Source organism: Halictus rubicundus, chromosome 11 (genome assembly GCF_050948215.1).
Source record: "Halictus rubicundus isolate RS-2024b chromosome 11, iyHalRubi1_principal, whole genome shotgun sequence".
NCBI classification, from domain to species: Eukaryota; Metazoa; Arthropoda; class Insecta; order Hymenoptera; family Halictidae; genus Halictus; species Halictus rubicundus.
The window spans coordinates 2,193,790-2,215,684 of record NC_135159.1 but is presented as its reverse complement, the minus strand read 5'-3'; the positions used below and the strand labels follow the sequence as shown (position 1 = coordinate 2,215,684).

Genomic DNA, 21,895 nt, shown 5'->3' with positions numbered 1-21,895 from the left:
ACGAGAACCAGAACGAAAAGGTACAGTACGAAACAGATCACACGGAATCACCTTGAAGAACGCCGATTCGAAACAGCTCGTTTAACCCTCGTTCCACGTGCCGGCCGGGACTCTCTTCAAGTCAAGAGTCTTTACCTATCTTTTACCACCGTTTCCAATTCAAGTTTCGAATACGAAAACATTGTGACGAGCGACCCGGTGGAAAAGATCGAGGGTTAAACGACCGAATGAAACGAAACGACAATTAACGGACGGGATCGAGATTCAGCGATCGACGTTGCTCCCCGAGTTCAGTGTCTAACTATCGCCTCGCTGTGCAGGGTGACGAAGCCCCGCTAGTTCTTCTAGTAATTCGTGTGGCCGCTGCTTTCTGTCTCTTCATACATACACATAATTACATATATACATATGTACGTACGTATGTATGTATATAATTACATACATCAATATATATGTATATATTATATATATATATATATTTATTTATTTATTTATTTACATGATTGTCCCCTGATACGTTCGCAGGATGATCCTCGCAATCCCCTCCGAAAGCAAATTAAAAGTAAACGTGTGTTTGAAAGGAGTTCGATTAATTCGTGAAAAAGAAAAAGGTAATGAGAGGGGGGATGGAGGATCAACCTCGATCCAATAAATGGACCTGTCGATACCTGGTGTATCTCCTCCCAAAAGTGTGCTAGCAAGCAACGAATGCTAGTCGTCCGGTGTGTACCCGGCCCGCTGACAGTAAGGTTTCCGTTTGCAGATCCGCGTAGTGAACGCATTTCGGCAGGGCCTAGACGCGCGCTACACGAGCGAGCACAGCAGCACTCCCTTGGCGGAAGTACTGAGGAAGCAGTCGTCGTTGAACAAGCGGCTCTCGCAGACGAGCAGCATCGAATACGCCGACAACAACCCGGACGAGCTGACCATACCCGAGATCGACGTCGAAAGGCTCTCGAGTCACAGTCATACCGAGACTGCCGTTTAGAATGGGACGGATGGGCAAAGAAAAGTATAAAAGAAACAAACTGAACACACGAGGATCGTCTCCAGCAGCCGCAGCCGCAGTCGCAGCAGAAGCAGCAGCAGCAAAGCAACAGCAACCTAATAGCAGCAATTTCGCGGCGAGAAACGAAGCCACGAAAGAAAAAAAGCACGACGGTCAATCGTTGAGTGTTAACTTTATTCGATCACCTCCGACCGATGTTAAATCTATAATCTCTCTCTCCTTGATTCTTGTTCTCTCGTGGCCGGCGTGTTCGACAAATCAGAACCGCTGCTGCGCGTGCACGTTGATCGTTGAGAAGAACACCTTAGACTCTTCGATCCTCGAGAACGAACAGGATCATTCCTAACCTAGGCAAGCGAACGATCGTGACGCGAGTTTAGGTCCTCGTCGTTCGAACACGACCGTGGTGACGACAACGACTAACGACGACGACGACAGAGACGATAATAAATAATAATAACGTGTTACGAGTATAGGTCGGTCATCGACGGTCGTGTTCAAACTCGACGGACGACGAGACGGGATATTGGAATCCGACGATGACGATGACCTTCTTGCCCACGAGAACATCGTCTTGCGGACCTCAGTCGATCCGCGCGGATACACCAATTACGATGCTGCGTGTCCACTCGGGAGCACCGAACGGGTTTCGCTCCGCCTCCCGTCCCGCCTCGCCGGCAGACGAAACCAGAGGACCGCCCGTGTCCGATGGATTACTCCACCCCCTCCCGCGAGGGGGCGGAACCGTGGATGGCTCTACCCTCTTGCGCCAGCGAGAGCCCGGAACCGTCGAGTGGACGCGTAGCATAAACTACCAAAATAACGCACCACTGCCTTCCCTCTGTTCAGTTGTTACTTACGTTTCTTCTTTCCTCTGTCTCTGTGTCTCTCTCTGTCTTTCTCTCTCTCCCTCCCTCCCTCCCTCCCTCCCTCCCTCCCTCCCTCCCTCTCTCCTCTATCTATCTAATCTATCGATCCATCTATCTTTCTATCTCTTTGTTTCTCTTCCCCCTCCCAAGTCCACCTCATCCCATCGTGTTTCTATTCGTCTAGTTTCTTTCTTGAACATACAGTTGTTCGCGTAACTTTCCTTCTTCCTCGATGAATAATCTACGCTGCGCGAGTGGTTCCTTTTTTGATTCTCTTCGTTTTATTTCTCTCTCTCTCTCTCTCTCTCTCTCTCTCTTTATCTCTTGTTCTTTTCATTTCTCTGTTAATATAATGTTAAACCGCGTGGAATTTATCGGAGGGGAGAGCGGGGGAAGATCTTTTCTACCTTACAATCGATGGACGTAGGTGTCCTAGACCAGTGCTGTCCACCGGTGGACACATTCACCGCGTTCTGTTTGCGTACAAGGTGTAACGTGTGTTAGCGAGATACAATGGTGCCAGAGAGAGAGTCCCTTCGACAAAACAAACCGATCCGTGTCCGAAACTTTTTTATCTGTTGGTTCGCGTTCGCTGATTTACTTATCTATTTATTTAGTTATTTATTTATTTATTTATTTATTTATTTATTTATTCTTTCTGTCGTTTTGATGTCTGTTTGTTCTGCGTCGTGAAACCGCGTCGAAAGCGACACGAAGCGACGACCGTTGACTTGTTCGATCGGATTCGAACGACCGCGTCGGGCACCGCCCACTGTAGTCTTGCACCGCCCATCCACGATAACTAAAAAGTCGGCCGAATCTTTCGCGCGTGAAACGAAGAGGAATGCCGTCTGACGTTGGCCCGACCGAACCTCTTGTAACCGAACAATCGGGAGACCATTTGTATCCAGAGAAAATATTCAAGTGTTGCACCCTGTAGAACACGCACACGCAGAGTACATACTGTGTTCGTAGGCACAGAGTGCGGGAAGTTCCTTGAATCTTCGGTGGTTATGTTGGACTGCACTGTGTTGTAGCTTCTCATCTCGAAACCATCGTTAGCCTCTTTGAAACGAAAAGAATCACCCCCTATATTCTTCTGTCGTTCTCGTTACCTCGCACAATTCTACTTCTTCCGCTTCTATCCTCTGTCTCTCTGTACTTTCTCTCCTCCTCCTCCTCCTAATACTACTACTAGTACTACTACTGTTACTACTACTGCTACTACTGTTACTACCATCAACCACTCTCTCTCTGTTTCTCTCTCTCTCTCTCTCTCTCTCTCTCTCTCTCTCTCTCTCTCTCTCTCTCTCTCTCTCTGTGTCTGTCTGTCTTCCTTCCTCTATCTCTCACTCACTAAAAACTATCTCTCCCCCCCTATCTCTCTCTCTCTCTCTCTCTCTCTGTCTCTCTCTCCCCCTTTTTCTTGTCCCCGCTCTTTCTCGCGTGACTTAAGAATGATCTAGTCACTAGTTTGTATCGCTAAATACTTCCGTGAATATACTGAATCCTGGGGGTGCCTTACCGAAAACAAAGTTTAACGAAGAAACAAAAAAACTAACGATACGAGTGCGCATTGTTTTTTAGCCTTACTTCGCGTGTTGAACGAGGTTATGATGGACGAAAAAGAAAAACATGGATGGGGAAACGAAACGAAACGAACCAAGGAAAAAAACATGAGGAAACGAGACATTTATTAGGAAAACGCGGGACACGCGGAAACGTTCGCGCCGATTCTCACCGATTCTGAACTGCGCGTGAACATTTTCGGCACGGGTGTGTTGTTGTTGTTGTTGTTGTTTCGAGGTCCGGTGAAACACGGACAAACGATAGAGCATATGTTTCGTATGTCTCCGGGCACACGCGTGTCCCCGCGAAGGGGCATCGATTCGAATGAAGGGAAAACGGATGCCACGACATTGCCATTAATTACGCTTAAATCGATAGGAAGATCCTGATAGTAAAGACGTAATCACGCCACGGTACGAAACACTCGCATGTACTTTTAGTAATAAATATATAGCTACGATCTACCCACATGAATGAGAGACGCAACGTTCTTTCGACGAGACATCCTACGCACAGTATTCCCTCCCTATAATCGCACCGCTCGACTATGGAGTGCAATGGAGTGACGGTCCCGCGACGGCTCACCGTCCCCTTTCTATCTCGTTTCTCCGCCCTCTGCCTTGCCACGCCACGCCTAGCTCCGCCCTACTTCTCCAACTCTGACGAACCGTCGCGCCAGCAAGACTGAAGCAGGGCCCCGCCCACTGTTTCGACCAATCTCATTGCGCGTGCCGCGGATGACGACGCGCGATTATACGCAGTGAATACTGTGTATCGCTGTTTTCGTTTTCTTTTTCTTTTCTTTTCTTTTTTTTTTTTTGTATCACCCTCTCTCTCTCTCTCTTCTCCTGATTCGTTTCCTTTTCTCAAAACCCCGTGCATAAACAAAAAAAAAAAAGAGAACGGAACAGAGAAAACGTACGTTTGTCTCCCGTCTGCGTGGCTATACTGTAATTATTCTCAGGACCTATCGATTTCAATAATCGGGAACGAAGTCGGTGTAACGAATCCAAATCGAGAATATTGTCTCCTCGCTCCGATGCTGTTCGATCGCGCTATGAGTTCGCGATTACCGCGGAATATCCGAATGAGTGTAATCACACCACAGATACACGCGCGCACACTTTCACATACACACGAATACATAATAGGACACAGGATAGATCGTAAATACAACGTGCTGCGAGAACATGCCCACTTGCTGGGCGTGGCCGAACGAACAGAGACAAGCAGAATTTTTCCTGAAATTTTTCCATTGTGTGCTGCACGATTTTTGTTCGTCGATGTCTCGCGTCGGTTAAAAACATTCAAAGTCCATTTTAAACATGGTACAATTGTTAACGAATTTCTGCTCGGTCTCTGGGCGGGAACCTCTGGACCCATTGCCGATCCAGTGTTTCAGGCGCATTGTTTCTTCAGAGAGAAAAAACGTGTTTATTGAGTCTCCGTGAAGTCAGTAGCCGATTAGAATCTGCGTGGTCGTGTGTGTCGTATAGCTTTCCGACGTACGTAGATACATACACATATACGTTGTGTTCGTTCGTGTTGCGGTTTCTGTTTAAAACCGAACAAAAGAAGGGGAAAAACAAGGAAATTAAACGAAATCGAAAGAAAACAGGTAAAAAAAGGATCCACATCGGAACTCTCTTCGACTCGTTGTCACGGTAGCTCGCGTAATACAGTCGCGTTACACGGACACGATTTTTTCGTAGGTCCGTCAAAACATTGTATAGGACTTAGTTCGAACAGGCTTTACGAGGCCTATTTACTGCACCATGTTCTAGTCTTAAGCACTCTATATGCCTTACACTGCCAGTTATAAAGACGCGCTGTTCTTACGGTTACCTTCGCGGTATTACGCGTGTACCAGCACGCGTTTACTATATGCGTACAACGCGCATACACGCAACGACGCTTGCGTCGCGATAATCTCATTTCAACTTGAACTCTTCAGAAAATCCTCCGACGTGTCGCGCACTCGGTATAGTCTCAAGTGTCCAAGGTCACTGGAGATCCGTTACCCCTTTCCTCCAACGACTTCGAGCCGGACGTCCGGGGTGGTGACCTTGAACCGGCAATTTCAACGGTTTTTCTGCTAATTGTTTTTCATCGTCCTGCGTATACACGTGTAACCAATCTCTCTCTCTCCCTCTCTCTCCTCTCTCTCTCTGCTCTCTGTCTGTCCGTCTCTTTTTCTCTACTTGTTTCTTTCGCTCGCTCAATTTCGTTCTACCCAAACGACGATCTCCGTTTGTCCTTCTAGTCGGGACTTAGAAATTTGCACAAAAAGAAAACTATAGGACGAGGGTGGGGGGTAGATTCGCGAGATATGTGACGTATAAAACGACCGCTACTAATTTCACGCAGGCTTCGATGGACACGGTTGCGCGTTCTCGCGTGCAGCGCCATTAGAGAAGGAGAGCCGAAAACGGAATTATCGCGAAGAAAACGGAGACACGATCTATCGAGAAAACACACAGACCGACCGGCCGTGATTGGTATCGTAACGCGTACGCGCGACTAGTCATGCGACCAATCGGAGGGTTCACGGGATTTTTTCTTGTTATACGTTACTCCGAATGATCGGCCGAGAAATTACGCTCGAAACAATTTCTTCTACTTACGTTGTTGTTCTTCGGCCCAGTTCAACGAACTCCTCCGGATGGACCCAGTACCGGTCGATCGAACCATGGTATGCACACACACACACACACACACATACATATACATATACATATACATATACGTATACAAACAATACACGACACGTGTTAACGATATCTTGCTGTTATCGAAATCTTTGCATGCTCGATATCTCACCGTTACCGTTATTGTCGTTATTATCGTTATTATCTTTTGCCCTGCCATCATTGTAATATCCGTTTACGTTCTCGTTTTTTGCCCGCCGTCTGAGAGATAATCGCGCTACGTTGTTATCATTCGCGAGAGCAAAACGCGCTACCACGACGAGAAGAAACAAATGGTCTAGCAAAACACAAAAAAAAGGAAACAGAAAAGTTTAAAAAAACAAAAAAACTATGATAACAGGAGCATCGTAATATAATCGACTCGTCTCATACACACGTCCCGTCCCTAACTCGCGTTAATAATCATTCAAACTTTTTACGCTCCGGTTGTTCTTACTCTGTACTCTGTATTTAAACGCGACTCGCTACTGTTTAAGAATTGTGTAGATTAATCCGCGCGCGAAAAAGAGCAAGAACAAACCAACAAAAACAGCAGTACCAGAGAATATAATCGTAACGACGGAAGCGACGGGGAGAATTTAAGGAATTGAAACGTAACGCAATCGAAACGAAAGCGAAGCAAAGTAAGGAAAAAATACCGATAAGAGAACGGCGGGTGCTCGATATCTGTTTTTCGGCGAGTATAGCGTGTTGTTGCTTGCGCGCGCGCGCGCGCGCGCGCGAGAGAGAGAGTATCGAGTGCAAGTAGAGGGGAGGGACACGCCTACGTGCCCTCGGCGGCAGGTGCGGCCACGCCCCCACCCGTCGATGTTGCCACGCCTCCTGCGATCGGTGGTTACGCGGTTAGAGACGTAGAGAGGTGGCGCACGCCCCCCCACCGAGCTGGCTGGATAGGTGGTCGGCCTCGGAGAAGTATATAAGTAAATACTGTCCCCTTGTATATACCTCGCGAAAATCGTCTCCGGTACGAGAATCCTGTGAATCCGATGATATATCTACCGGGGGACATCTGTGTTATCCGGCTCCTTCTGCGTTTATCTTCGACGTTACCACGAGCAAGAACGAAGCCGAGAGAAAGAGAACCGAGGAACGAAGATGGAACAAGACGAGACGGGACGTGACGGGGACAAGGTGGATAAGAGAGACAGCGGCCGGAAAAAATCAATCTACGAAACAGTGAAAATAAAAAAAGAACCGTTCTTGTTCAGCCGTACCGGATATATACATATTCCATGTATGTATGTATATCGCTTCGATCCGTGAATGCCGTTCAACGTCTCGTGCTTCGAACTGATCGACGATCCTAATACGAGATCGAGAACCGTTTTCACCTAAAAACTTGTACATATAATACATACGTATATGCGCGTACGTACGTGCACACACGCGTCACGTGCGTATACATACGTGCGCGTAGAAGCCTCTAGCCTTTAATCGATTAGCGATCGTTGGAATCCTTTCGCGCGAAATACGTACCGATGAGAGTTGCACATTGTTGTCAAATAGAGGGAGGATCTCTGACGCTTCGCGATCGGAATTGCAACGCAAAATCGAAATTCAGCTGCAAAATAGAGAAGAAGGGATTTCACCGATCGACCGAGCTATCCGATGCTTTTCTTTCTGTTTCTTTTTTTATCGATCGAAAGAGAGAAAGAACTAACGCAATTCGAATAGCCGCGACGACACATTGTATATCCTTGTAAAGTAAACCTCATCGCTATACCAGAAAGTTAAACAAAAAAGGGGAAGAAATGGCGAGAGGGGGCGGGGTCGCGAACCACTTGAACATATGGAAACCGACGACCACGCACCCCTCCCTCCCGCCATATTGGAACCGCGTTCGTCGGTGTTCCCAGATCGGGAGATTCGTTCGATCGATTTTGAACGCGCTCCATTTGACGATTCAGAACCATTTGACGCGCGCATGCTCGCGGACAGAAAGGCTTCTCCGTTCTCTGCTCCGAATGGGCGTGGTTTCGCCGAGGAGGCGGTGCGACTCGACTAACGGAAAAGCGAGTTTCTGTCCGGCGATCAACCGGAAATGGGTCCCACCCCCGATCCGGCATCACCGACCTCTATCGTAGAAAACCGAAACGTGCCACTGCCTGCGGTACCGAGACGCCGGATGTTGACACTCCTCGTACTGGCATTTAGCGTACGCCTGCAGTTTGTCTTGGTTTCGCGTTCCGCCATTGTTCGATAATCGTACTTCGCGCGCCTCGATATTCTCCGAGCTTTCTTCTTCGTCTTTTATCTCTCTCTCTCTCTCTCTCTCTCTCTCTCTCTCTCTCTTTTTTCTTTTCCTCTCTCAGCCTCGCTCACTCTCTTGTTCCCTGTATCTTTCCAAAACCGAGAAACAGCCAGTATGGCGTATACATACATAGTTATCGAGTCCCCGGAGAATATCGATGCGCGTCGGATCGACCCTCGCGTTCTTGTACCATAAGCAATAAGTGAAAAAGAAAAGAAACGCGGAGAAAAGAAACGAGAAGAAAACGTTGAGAGAGAGGGGGAACGATATTCACGCGCGAGACAATTCGGTGATCAACCGACGATTTCTGATCGTCGTGTGAGGGTATGGACGCTGGAACGAAGATTCCGAAAGCCGTTTCATTAGCTTTTCGATATGCGCTCGCAATTTTCCCCCGTTGGCATGTCGCGTGACGACGATTAGCGCGAGTCGCTAACGAGAGAAAACTGTATCCGATGAATTTAGCGTGTCGTGCGACGTTCTGCCAAAAATCTATTTTCCATTTGTCCGCCTGTAACCGCATTCACGATGGATTACGCATGAGAAAACGAGACTGCCCTACCGCGAGTAGGGTTGGGAAACGTGTGGAAAAGGTACCTTTCCGTAGACGCGTTCGGTTCCGCTCGTATTCGCGCGAATCTATCGAGAAAGTTCTATTTTACACACACAGCGTACACGTATCATGTAGAGATTGCAAGTTGCCCAACGGCACGGGAGCCAAAGGGGTGGGGCTGAACTGTTTGCTCCGCCTCCTTCCACCGTTTGGTGCTAACGGCCACGCTGCCTACCAGTAGATTCTCGAATCGTGATATAATTTGAAATTTCTCGAAAACCGTGGCCGATTGAGAGTAACAACATTTGCAAAATTGATATTGGACAACGTAGTTGATATTCCGGTGAACAGCTACGCTAACACATACATCCTAGTCTTCGCTCACTACCGCTTCGTCTCACTTTGCTTCGGTGCTTCTCTTCGGCTTCTCTTTTGGATGCGATCGATTTAGCCAATAGCGACAATAGGTGCGACTCGTGGCGGCGTAGGTAATATGATTTTCGACGGCTTCTTACGATCGCTGCATGATACACACGTACACGTACACGTACTCGTACACAGACACCTAGCGTCCTCCGTTCCACCCCCCCCCCCATCACCACCACCGCCCGTTGTTAGATTCTCGTCATTTATTTTAGTAAAGTGCAAGGTTACAAAAGTACGATTCAGGATGTTATAGAATGGTGGACAGTTTTCTGTAAAAAAAAAAGAAAAAAAAAAAGAAAGAAAGAAGAAAACATATGCCGAGGTCCCGATCGCCGACACTGTCGTGTCTTCGCTGTTAATCGAGTCGGCAGAGATGGATACATTCTTCTCAAATAGCATAACGATAATAATAGTAATACCGATAATATTAATAATAATAATATTAATATTAATAATAATAATAATGATAATAATAAACAACGTTTGTGCGAATTCACGTTTTTAGCATGACGAGGGTTTAAACAGACATTCGTTTCCTTTATCAAGTATTTTATTAAATCGAGAAAATAAAACAGAAGAAATTTATTAAGGTTTGTTAAAGTTTTCGATAAATGTAACGCCGAGAGCAACGTCTGCGTTCGCGATCTATAGGCGAACAGAGTGCAGTATGTACAGGGTGTCCCAGGATTTCCGGCCAAACTGAACCCTGTCTGCTCTATGAACGAAACCGAGACGAGAGAAGAGTTATATAATGAAAACTGTATTAAAAAGTTCTAATAAAAACATCGAGTGTGCAGGAAACTATATCGATCTCGAAGGTGTCAATAATTGATCACTATTTTCTCTCTCTCTCTCTCTCTCTCTCTTTCTCTCCGTTCTTTTCACTGTCGTTTCCTTCGTACTTGACGATCTTTTGTTATAACTTTTTAATCGGTGTGCACGCGCGGCGGGAAAAACAGATTTCATGAGTTTTCCGTTGCGTTCGCGTGTGCCATTGGCCAGTAGATCCTGAGGGACGCTCTCCGTGTTCTTAGACACCGAAACAAACGACTGCCTGTTTTTTCTTTTTTCATTTGTTCGTTTCCGTTCTCTGTTCGATCGAGAGACGTGTTCGCCCATCTCGGCCCAGAAAGCTCGCCGTTCCGTGGATCCTTTGCCAGTCGTTTTCCCGCTCATTCGCTGTCGGTACATTGTGTCGGTAACCGTCGGTAAATCGGACGATAGACACGTAGAAACTAGAAACAAGATCTAGATTTCGGGACGATCGATATCTCTCTATCGAGTATAGCGGATCCAGATACATACACACACGAGAGAAAAAAGAAACTCACCATTCGCGGTTGGGACCAAGTCTCGACGATCGTTAGAAGTATAAAGATTAGAACGAGGAAAGAACGATTCCTTTACGAGAACAAAAAAAAATAACTAATAAGAATAAATATAAAAGGAGGAAGGTGAGAGGCGGCATTTCTTTGCGCGAATTTAGTCGTGTCTCGTCGTTTCTAACGAATACGTAAATAAATCGCATAAGCTAACCGTACACGAGGAAAGCTCGCAACTCGAGATACGCGCTCGAGGGCTTGTCTCGTGAGTCTGCGCGCGGATTTTCCCGCCAACACAAAAGTGCCCACGTGGCCGCGAATTCGCCTCATTCCGAAAGCGAATCGAATCAGAAATTAGATATCAGAAATCAGAAATCTTCGTCCTCCATTCATCGTAAAGCAAGGCACAAAAAAAACGAATAAAAATCAGGCCGATGGAAACGCGCGCGCAAAGACTCACGAGAAGTTACCGGATATGATCGTCCGTTCGGATTTCCGGGACGTCGGTCGACATTTTTCTTTTTCTTTTTATTTTTCTCACCCTCCCCCGCGAAATTGCAATCCGGTGTCGAACATGTCGCGCATCGCATTGTATCAAACAGGCTCCCGAAGCGTGCGTATCGCGCGAGCCACGAGAACACGCCCGTTTTGTCGGGGGGAAAGCCGAGGAGGAGAAACTCGAGTAAATGAATCGGGATGAAAACAGAAGCGAAGACGACGGAACATATTTTGACTTTCTATGTGTGTGCGTCGTCAGACTAACCGGGACGAGAAGTATGTGAAATGAATACACGCGCACGGTATGCCTACGCGTGTACCAAGAGAGAGAGAGATCGGTGAAGAACAGATCGACGAACCGAGCTCTGTGCTCTGTATGCCCGAGCCTTCGTTTCCAAATAGAGACTACGAGCGAAAGAAAAAAAAGCTGAAAAAAATATGCTAGAGTTATGCAGATTGTTTTTTGCAGAACATATTGTGCGCAACACATGGTAAATACTAATATATTAAGGTAGTTGTTTATAGAGCAAGTTTGAACCGAACGTTTGTGGAAGGAGGGGGGGGAGGGTATTCGAGGCTAATTCCATTGTCCATTGGGCTATGCCAGTACCGAGATGCCGAGAGAAAGCGAAAGCGTGCGTTTTAATTTTCACAGTTGCATCAAAGACATACAAAAAATACAGCAAGAGGAAAGGTATGACACGCTTATTTGGTGCGCGCGTGCACGCACGTGTGAACCGAGGGCAAAGGGAGAGAGGGAAAGGGAAACGAACGTAACGCGCGCGTGTACGCGCGTGGACAAACCGAAAAGTTGTACTGTGCCAGAATATGTGTAATATCCTGTGTTACGATTGGAAAACTGTTGTAATTCAAAAGTATTTTGAGAAAATATCCTTTCTAGCGACGAGTCGGAACTTAACCGGTTAAAATTAAGGAAGTAATATATTTATTGAAGTTAAAAGTGTGGTAAATTTTAGAAACGTTGGAATTATGTTTCATATAACGAGTTAATTGATTTTCGATTCACATGTGCAATCATATAATGTGAAATGATATATTGTGAACACTAAAAATAGGTAATGGACAAATTATATTATGAATTTGAATTTACAAAAGTTTAATTGAACGTTATAAATAAAGAGAAATACACAATTATACAGAGTCAGTCGGCTTTAGTGCAATTGTTGCTGTTCGAATAGGACATCCCTTTCGCGTCGCAAATCGGTCAATTTTCACCGCGGACATACACTACCATACACTACCTTATCTAATCTACAATAATTCAATTTCATTTCGCTCGACAATTCAACGATTCAACAATTCTCTACAATTCATCCGAGTATTCGAAGTCAGCGTACAAATTCATTGGAGGGCGAGGAAACATTTATGTACAATGTACAACATACGCTATACCGATCATGCGTCGGTCGCGGAGATATGTTTGAACAGTTCCGGGTGCTGTGCCAGGGCAGAAGACAGGAACGATCATTGCACCACGGATTGTTCTTTCTGCAAGATGCCGTACCTACGCTGCAGTTCTTCCTCCATCGCCTCCAGCTGTTCTCTGTTCTGCTCTTGCGTCATCTGCTCCATCAATTCGTGGTTGTAAGTCGAGTGCAGCATCAGAGCGAGCACGCCGGCACGGGAAGCCATGTTTGCTCGGATCTGTCTCTCCTGTTCCACTAGCTCGTCTATCTTCAGCCATTGTCTGACTCTCTCCATGTCGATTTCGGCTCTTCGCAGTTTCTCCCAGACATAGTGTTTCACGCAGCTCTTTTTCGGAGCGCGACAGAACTCTCCGGTGGTGTCGAACACGTTCGTGACCAGGGGACAACCGCAGACCTCCGTCTCGCTGATCTTCGGGTCCTTGCAGTGTTCTGGACACAAGACGCGCAGCCTTTTGCAGTAGGTCCGATTCACAGGGTTGTAGAAGTCGCAGAACATCACTTGTCCCTCGATGCGCGTCTTGAAAATCGAGCCGAACGACGCTTGAGACTCGTACTGTAAATACAAATGAAATAAGATTACGCTAATTGATCTGCTAATACCTGTCAAGGATTGTGAGTCGTTATCGCGTTACCTTGTTGAAACACTTTTCCATGTGCTTGATGGCGGTCCTTGAATGAATCTCGTGGCCGCAAGTGATACAATACATGCTCATCTCGGTGTCGTCGTTGTCGTCCACTTCCGCCAGCGGATCTATAGTCGCGTGTTTGGCCCGTTCTACGATCCTGTCCAGCTCTGTGTGCCTTTTGTCCAGTTCCTGAAGTATCTTTCTAACGTCTTGTTGCTGTTTCCTCACCGACTCTAGCGCTCTTCTGTTGTTCTGCTCCGCGATGCACGGCGTCAGCGACCATTCCTGTATCCGCTGCGGCAACACCTGGTATATTCGGTTGGTCGCCAGCTTCAATCCGCACTCCTCCGAACAATACTTGCTACCGGATCGCGATTGTTTCGTGCAAGCCGGCCCGTAACAGTGTCTGGGCACTTCCAAGTGTTCGTTCCTTTCGTTGCTCGAATCTCGTTTTCGCTTCTTGATGAACTTGGAGCTCTTGTTGAAGCTTTTCGAGGGCTTCAACGGATCGCCCACCACCCGGCAGGTTCTCTGCACGCATCTGAGCTTCAATCGCACCGATGGCCCGAACTTCTTCAAATGTCTAACAAACGAAAATGCGATCAATATGAATACGGTTAATCACGATCGATTTTGAACTTTGAAATCTACCTGCACGCGTCGCATTTGCCGCAGTTCTCGGTTCTCACGCATCCCGTGCACTGTCCGCAACGTTTCGACGATTTTTTCACCAAGGTCTGATCCCAAGACGCATCGTACTCGTACCTATGAGCCCGTTCTTTCTCTTTGTGCTTCTTCTCTTTGTACTTACGATCTTCCTGTTCTATCCTTCGCGGCTTGTAACGGGTCACCAAAGTGGGATCTTCTTCTCTGCACCGCTGCAAGCGTACAGCATTAATAGACCTTCTTTAGCAAAACTGTTTACTACGATGTCAGAAAATTGCCTACAATGCAAAAAAATTGTTTTATATGCTTGGCATCCTTCTCTGTGATATTTATACAATCGCCATGATACCATTCTTCGCACGCGTCGCATCCTCTGGAATTTAAATAAATTCATTAATCGACATTAGCGGACAAAGATCCAACGAGAAGGCATTACTTACATCATGAAACGGGAACTGTCCGAACTTCTGCAGATACAGTACGCCTGACCATCTTGTTTCAATAAAGTAGCAATTTTGCTTTTCCTCTCGGGTAACATAAACTGTTTAGCTATCTCCTCTTTCTGCAACAGTTTCATTACGCGTTCGATATCTACTATGTAGCAGGTTCGTTTATAACAAACATACTTATTCAAATTACAACAAATTTACTGCATCAATAAAAGAAAAATCGCTTACCGACAAATTCTGTTGTCTTTTGTCAGCCATGATTTTATGTTATCGGTTTATACAATTTTTCGGAAATTCGCCGCTCAGAAAGGCCTGTTACGTCTAAAAATTTGTAATTTTCGTTTCTCGGTCGAACACCACGAAGCGATCTGCGGCCATGTTGGAATATAACAGACTGCCGTCATACTGCGGGGGAGCATTGTTTTATCATTGAAAAAGTTTAACATCATTATTTCATACAATAACGCGCGAAAAAATAATCATTATTATTATTTCTTAACATCAAGGACTGAATAAAAAATTATACTTAATCACATGTAGAAGACATTCGTAAAATCATGTCATGTTTGAGCATCTACATGTATATATGCACTGATATGCATGTATTCGGTCATAGAACAAACGAATATAAGAAGGACAGGAAGACAGTAAAGCGTCATGTTATTATTATTCGCGTCTATATATTTATAATTTATTCGGTTACAATATTAATGTATCAAAACGCAATACGTAAAACACAAATATTTGCGTTAAATGACGCCTAGTGATGGGTACCATCGACTAAAAACTATCGACTAAATCGATAGTAGCCAACTACTATTTTCAGTCGACTGATTTTTTAATCGACTGAATAGTAGTGGTTGGGTTACTATTTTCAGCCGACTGTTTCACACGTCGCCATCTTGAAATTTCAAATGTCAGAGTCGCACGATGAAACGAAAAGGTTAAAAATACACGATTATGACAGGACGTGCAAATATGCAAGTAATGAAATATGTAATAGATATTTCAATACTTTAATTCATATTAGATGTTAAAATCTTATTGCTATTTATGCGAAATACTTTAATTCATATCAGATGTTAAAATCTTATTGCTATTTATGCGATATAAACTATTTAGACGTAACCACTAAAAGGAAATTTCAGTCGACTAAAAACTATCGACTAAATATTCGATAGTATGTAGTAACTAAATAGTAATTAGTCGATAGTTGAATTTTGTCGATAATGCCAATCACTAATGTCGCCAATGATTTTTATGTAAATAGTTCTGAAGCTATGTTCACAGCGTTGTACATTGTGCACGCATGCTCACTAGAAATTATAACCTCTATGGTATATAGTATAGATTATAGATATAGCTACAATAGCACAGCACCGGACAGCAGCACAGCAGTAACGTTAATGTCACCGAAGAATCATAATTGTATCAATCGTAAAGGAGTTCCGATCTCGATTATTGAGATCGTTCTGAATCAAAGATTATAGATCCAAGCGACGGATCGACTCTTTGAATCGCGATCGGCCACCACCAATAAAGTTAACTGCCATGGTCGTGACGAAAAATTTTGCGCTCCCATCAGAAGAGGAGCTAACCGTGCAAGAAATAACTGTAAGCTATCCGCTTCTGCAAGCAGCATCTTTTTACATAGGAAAGAAATGCGAATGGTCCAACAACGTAAGCAGTCTCAATATTTTTCTCCTCCCATCGTCTCCAATTTCATGCTCGAGTTTTATTCATTTCCAAAAAGTTATATAACGTTCTGAACAATTAGAATACGGTGACAGTGTACCATTCGGCTCTCCGGATAGTTCTGCCTCCTTTTTCGAAATAAGTCAATGTTCGTGATTAATCGTTCGATACGTTTTTGTATACTGTTCCTCTACTTTTTAGGAGTTTATGCTATGTAAACAAGAAACGCAGGATCCAAGGAAATGTATTCAGGAAGGGAAAAATGTAACTGCCTGTGCGTTAGAGGTGTTTCGAGGCATCAAGAAACATTGCCAGAAGGAGTTTAACCAGTACGTGGATTGTATCGAACAATCCTCTGGTACCATGGAATTATCTCTGTACGTTCTTTCTATCCTCAGCAATTATTAAGTTTGGAAGCAATATTTTATTCTAACTATTCAAATATGATTAGCTGTCGAAAAACTCAGGCAGTGATAGACGATTGTGTTCTGAAGAATCTGAACATAGAACGACCTCCGTTCGGTTACTTCTGTGAAGCTAAAGTTCACGATTCGCCAAGACCAAAGCCAGTGGAGCCAAAACTAGAGTTTCCCGATGCTGTTCCCGAAGCGGCACCGCCTCCATATCCCGCAGCGAAATACCCCTACCGATCATACATCTTCTAAACACTCTTTGTTAGTACCAATGCGAATCCATGTTTATAGTCGACACTGTACGTACCGGGAGAACCAAAAAGTTCTCAAAATATTTGTACTTGTTTCTCGCATGATCAGAAATGAATACGAAATGTGTATGCGATTTATTCTTCGAAAGCTATAGATCGCTAAGAAGAAATAAACAGAAATCTTTATCAAGAATAAGTTTGGCTTTACTGGTAGAACAAGAGGACAAAAGATTGTATTTACGAAAACAATATTGTTCATAGCCGATTGGACAATCATCCACAAATAAGAATACCTTTTGAGAAAAATGTAAGTATTTGTATACGTGTATTTGAAATATTTTGGGAATTCTCGATCGCTCGTGAATGAATGTCATCATTAATATCATCACTTTTGTATGTTCTTTATTAATAGAACATTCCTTCACCGTTGCTGGGCAAAGAAAGCAGAAGACGACATCGATCGACATTCTTCTCTGCCTTGCCGTGTAAGTCGAAACAACAATTCGTGACCAAATCGCCACTCCGAAATCCATCAAATTTGCACCTTCAAGTTTGTTTTTTTGTTTGTTTTCGGTAATTACCCGTGAGCAATACACACGAAATGCAGATTCAATCGAAAACATCATTTCTGGACTAACGCGTCTACCTTCCTTCGTATTTCCTATTCGTCAGTTCCAACGGACGCGAACGAAAGTAAGCCGAAGAATAAAATTAGTCCAAAAATTGCGTTTGCTGTCGAACTATGCACGTGTGATATACAATATAAACATTATGTACATCGTGATAGAGTCTAAATTATTCGTGCAACCGTTAGACATATATCACCGTTTGTTGGGAAAAAGAAAAAAAAATTAACCTTACGCGGTCTATCTTTACAGAAGTAAGATCAGTTCGAACAGTCTTTCAACGCATTTTTGGAAGAGATGCTTTCACCGGAATGGAAGAAGGAATAACTAGAAATACACAAAGTAACTTTGTCACTTATACGGTTGCACGAACAATTGAAATTCTTCTTTATCAGTCCTTTTACATCTTAATGTTCAGTGCTATGCAAGTACAATGCTCCAGGGTAGAAGTATTTCCTTCGAATCATCCTGCATACAAACCCGGACCCCGGCTTCTCTGCATAGCACTGCCAAGTACAAACAGTGAGGCACTATGCAAATCTCTCACATATCACTTAACGGTACGCGCGGTTTCAATTTTGTCGCTCACAAGTTTTCTACAAGAAAAATTACAAGCAGATGAACGTTCGTGGGCGAGCGTTTGTTCAATGAAAATATTCACTCGGTTCTCGACGAACGTTTCATGGAAGCAATAAACTCGTACGGTTTAACAAATCCCTCTGCTGCACCGGATTCTCTGTTAGCTCCAGGTAATGTCGTAACCATTCCAGTTCGGACTGGGTGCTAGGTGTACCCTCCTCCCCTTGTAGAAAAATGTGACTACTCCACGGTACCCGGTTCTGGGCACGCCGCTCTGTCAATCAACAAAAAAAAACCAACCGAAATTTCTCGGTCTGTGAATCGAATCGAATCGAATAGACGATAGAACGCCGCTAATAGTTACCCTAAAGTCGTCCATCAATCCGAACTGCTTGGCAGTGATTTTATACGCTTGACGACTGTAATAAGGTATTCGCACCGCACCCGGCGCGACTACTCTTCCGTTTTTTAATTCCGAGAAACTGACCACAGTTGAACGATACACTTTGTTGACAAAACCTATATCGTAATTGTCCTGAAACATACGTTTCGTTAGAGTCGATCGTGTTTTGGTGGAACCAAGAATATAACATCTGCAACGCGTTGTTACCTTCAACAGGTAAGTCAAATTCATCCTGGTAAAATGCACGTATTCGGTATTTAGTTTGATATACTTTAAATGCCTCTCGTAAAACATTCCGCTGGCAAACAAGCAAGCAAGCAGTCGGTTAGCTACAATATCTTGAAACCTACATCGATGATATATCGTATATTTTCGATACGTACTTGCTCACGCCGGTTTTACCGAACGTTCTTGTTCTGGATATCTCCGGTCGAATGCATGCTCTGTTTCGACGTTGTTCCGGTTGTCTTATCCAGTCGTCCCAATATCTGTCGTAACGATCGTTTGTGTATTGAGGGGATCGAAGGGATCGTTTTGAACAGCGAAAAGACATTTTCTACCTACGATTTCGGCCATTTCGGTGACAGTTCGGTCCACAGTTGACGTGTCAGCATCCAACCCAGTCCAGGAAAAAAGTCTGTCCTGTATAACGCGTCGGATGCGTTCTCGTCGACCAAACCGGCTTTTCCATTGTCGTTCCACGCCGACACACACCACAGAGAATTATCGGACACTAACAGGGGATACGTACCCAGGAAGTATTCAAAAAAATCTGGGGCTATATCCAAATCATCTACAGGGCAACAAACAAATCGTTTCCTTTTACACAAAGAACGATTTAACGGTCAATAAGAAAATTACAGTAAAGAAGAATCTACCTTCGACTATTATCACAGTGTTGTATCCAAGTTGAAAGAATACATGATTGAGAGCCCATCCGTAGTGGCGTGCAATTTTGAAATACCCCTTGAACTTCTTCTCCTTCGGTGGCACTTCGATATCCGATTGATCGGGTTGCTGTAACACGTTTGTTAACTTCAGTAATCCTTTTGAATCGGTGACGATCGGTTTAAAAAACAGAAGATGCAGCGTCGTACTTGTATGTGCATTATTTGATCTCCGTATCTAGCAATAACTTCGGCAGTCTGATGGTGTTGACAGTCTTCGGAGACAATAATCGGGAACTGTTCTACGCTGGACCTGTACTTGATTAGTTGATCGAGACATCTTTGTACTGTGATACGATTGCAAGAAAACACCAAGACTGCTATTACCGGAGATCCATCTGGTAGTTTTCCATTATTAGGAACATCATAAGAAATTTTGCTCTGTTCAAAACGACAAAATGTAGAATCTGTAATGCTGTACAACAATTTCATCCAAGTCGAGATACCTTACCGAATGAGTCAATGTTTCTTGCAAAGTTTGCGCATCTTTCTTTTCTTCTTCAAGTAAAACCTTTTTCTGGGCAATATCATTCTTGTCCTTTTGTATCTCATTGGTATTTGTGTTTGCAGTTATCGCATCTAGCTTTTCTTCTTGTCGAAAAAAAGAAAATAATGTTTAATGTGTTCCTCAAGTCGTCTTAAGAACTTCTACTCATTTACATAGAATCGTAAGATAGAAACATACTTTTCCGTTGCTTGTCTTCTTTGATGTCCTGAAGAAGCTCCTGATTCAGCACTATCTCTTGCCTCACTCTCTTTTCCAATTTACTAATTTGTTTGGATACTCTAGCCTGGAACCAAGAAATCCGTGAAACTGCTGGAATATTGCTACCTAAATTTTCGCGTGTAATTACTAAGGCATGCGTGTTGGCAAAGTGGAGTTTGCATCAACTATTTGACGGAAAATAGTCCTTCAATCTGTCAATACCCGTCGACTCTCCGACCACATTCAACTTCGTACCACAAGATCCGCTTACTATTTCAAAGAGCTTACTGTATCTCTTTCCTTGTTCACCGGCTGCTCAGAGATTAGAAAGTATGTAATCAAACCCCATAGGACAAGAGAGCCAAAAATAATGCTGACTGACCTGTTCCGCATGGCAGAACCAGTGTCACCTCATCTGTAACGGGTGAAGGCAAACACGCTTTATTTTTCAACACTTTCGGTATTCTTAGCTTAGTGTGTGCACGCTAAACTGTGTCATGGCTAGATAATTCTTACGATCAATGATAACAGAAATGAACAAAAAAGCAAACAAATGTTTCAAGTTGAAGGTACTTTGCACTTGTTATCTGTAAGAGATAAGAGAGAACGGAACACGTCGCGGTTCTGTCTATGCTATTGTCCGTTTGAATCGTCGATCAAACGAATACTATATTTTGTTGGCTTCTTCGACTTTCTCGTCTTTTTCGATTGGTCTCGAAATTTGTATCGTTTGTCACGTTAGGTTACCCTATTACCTACCATTATGATATCCACGTAATCGCTCCTCGATTGTCGCTAGACGAGGACGACCTGCATTCTCGCACACGTAAGCGATAATTGGCTCGCGATGCGATCCCACTGCCTCGCTGCCTCCTGGTTTACTATCGTCAGGACGGTGTCGACGAGGACCAACCGTTTTCGCGTGTCGGTAAACAGTTCGCTCTCTAAACAGAATCGCGAAGTCTCACGCGTTGACAGGCTCCAGCAAACTCCATTGTTGGCCTTTGCGCTGGACGCGGAGAAAATTTGTTCGAGAAGGAAAGCATCGTTTTCCCTCGTGGAAGGTGGAAGCGCCGCGCAGAAGGATCTTAACCGTGCGGTGGAGCCACATAGTGTTCTCGACTCGTGTGTGACACACGCTACACACGCGCGCCTGCATACCCACACCCATACACTCGTAAAACTTATCGATTAACGTCTCGCGCGTTTCGCACATCGCCGTTACGCTCTTCTGACATATCCCTCGGACTGTTTGTTGTCCCCGAACCCGTAGAACCGCGTTTACAAACCAAATCTATAACGTGAAATGTTATGCGATCATACCTAAAGCTGTATAATCGCGTTGCACGGCTTTCAGTGTGGTACGTATTAGAAGCACGTGTACTTGGGCGCGCAACAGCCAATCTAAACAAATATTTGTGTTTGTTCGTGTTTCGGAGTCGTGTTAATTATAGTGTCGAATGATTCGTTCCGCTTTAGCTGTAAGTTACAATGCCAATTTTGGTAAGAATTATTTTTTCCGTAATGTCTCTATATAGCGCCATTTCACGTAACGGCAAAACGCTCAAACTGTTCAACAGAAGCCAATCCGATTGGCGATAGTGGCGTCACTTGTGGCGAAACTTCGAAGCTCCGCTTTACTATTTTTTAATTGAAGCTTTAGGCCCAATTTGATCCATAAGCTGGATTGTATAAAGTACATAATAAAATATAACTTGTCCTTAAACATACATGTCTATGTACTATACAGGGTGAGTCCGAAAAAGCAGAACACCTAAATATCTCCGTTACTTTTCGTTGTACAAGAAAACTTCTTAGGACAAAGTTACACTGTTTGAGGGGTCACATGTAACGGTGTAAGGGAATAAATTTTTAAGGCAA

At 44.3% G+C, this 21,895-nt stretch overlaps 4 protein-coding genes across 11 annotated transcripts in view; 2 read left to right on the top strand and 2 right to left on the bottom strand.

Annotated features, from left to right (window-relative positions):
* The window catches only part of Pmca (plasma membrane calcium-transporting ATPase 3), a 101,828-nt gene extending 98,658 nt beyond the window's left edge, over window positions 1-3,170 (top strand). For 4 of the 6 annotated variants that reach the window (XM_076795815.1, XM_076795819.1, XM_076795817.1 and 1 more), the window contains one exon: window positions 764-3,170. In XM_076795815.1, coding sequence (XP_076651930.1) covers window positions 764-988 — 225 coding nt within the window. In that variant the 3' untranslated portion in view covers window positions 989-3,170. The remainder of the gene's footprint in view (window positions 1-763) is intronic. The other 2 variants (XR_013082974.1, XM_076795821.1) reach the window with 2 other exon arrangements.
* Window positions 3,171-4,276: 1,106 nt separating this feature from the next.
* LOC143358594 (CXXC-type zinc finger protein 1) lies at window positions 4,277-14,780 on the bottom strand. The gene is made up of 6 exons (XM_076795850.1): window positions 14,623-14,780; window positions 14,386-14,507; window positions 14,228-14,318; window positions 13,931-14,157; window positions 13,286-13,862; window positions 4,277-13,206 (listed from the first exon to the last, which is right to left on the bottom strand). The coding sequence occupies exons 1-6, from the start codon at window positions 14,650-14,652 to the stop codon at window positions 12,691-12,693; spliced, it is 1,563 nt and encodes a 520-aa protein (XP_076651965.1). The 5' UTR covers window positions 14,653-14,780; the 3' UTR covers window positions 4,277-12,690.
* A 966-nt stretch (window positions 14,781-15,746) lies between these two features.
* On the top strand, window positions 15,747-16,949 carry Nd-19 (NADH dehydrogenase [ubiquinone] 1 alpha subcomplex subunit 8). The gene is made up of 3 exons (XM_076797265.1): window positions 15,747-16,074; window positions 16,291-16,466; window positions 16,541-16,949. Exons 1-3 carry the CDS (start codon window positions 15,946-15,948, stop codon window positions 16,752-16,754), a joined length of 519 nt encoding a protein of 172 aa, XP_076653380.1. The 5' UTR covers window positions 15,747-15,945; the 3' UTR covers window positions 16,755-16,949.
* Mgat1 (alpha-1,3-mannosyl-glycoprotein 2-beta-N-acetylglucosaminyltransferase) lies at window positions 16,936-21,376 on the bottom strand. Of its 3 annotated transcripts, none has more exons than XM_076797262.1 (11): window positions 20,774-21,376; window positions 20,303-20,429; window positions 19,994-20,099; window positions 19,760-19,899; window positions 19,459-19,689; window positions 19,240-19,378; window positions 18,926-19,154; window positions 18,745-18,849; window positions 18,569-18,659; window positions 18,323-18,493; window positions 16,936-18,232 (listed from the first exon to the last, which is right to left on the bottom strand). In XM_076797262.1, exons 2-11 carry the CDS (start codon window positions 20,405-20,407, stop codon window positions 18,119-18,121), a joined length of 1,431 nt encoding a protein of 476 aa, XP_076653377.1. In that variant the 5' UTR covers window positions 20,408-20,429; window positions 20,774-21,376; the 3' UTR covers window positions 16,936-18,118. The 3 variants fall into 3 exon arrangements, with proteins under 3 accessions (XP_076653377.1, XP_076653378.1, XP_076653379.1); XM_076797263.1 differs by having other exon boundaries at window positions 19,760-19,896; window positions 20,774-21,375; XM_076797264.1 differs by lacking the exon at window positions 20,774-21,376 and having other exon boundaries at window positions 19,994-20,122; window positions 20,163-20,341.
* Between the last annotated feature and the right edge of the window lie 519 nt (window positions 21,377-21,895).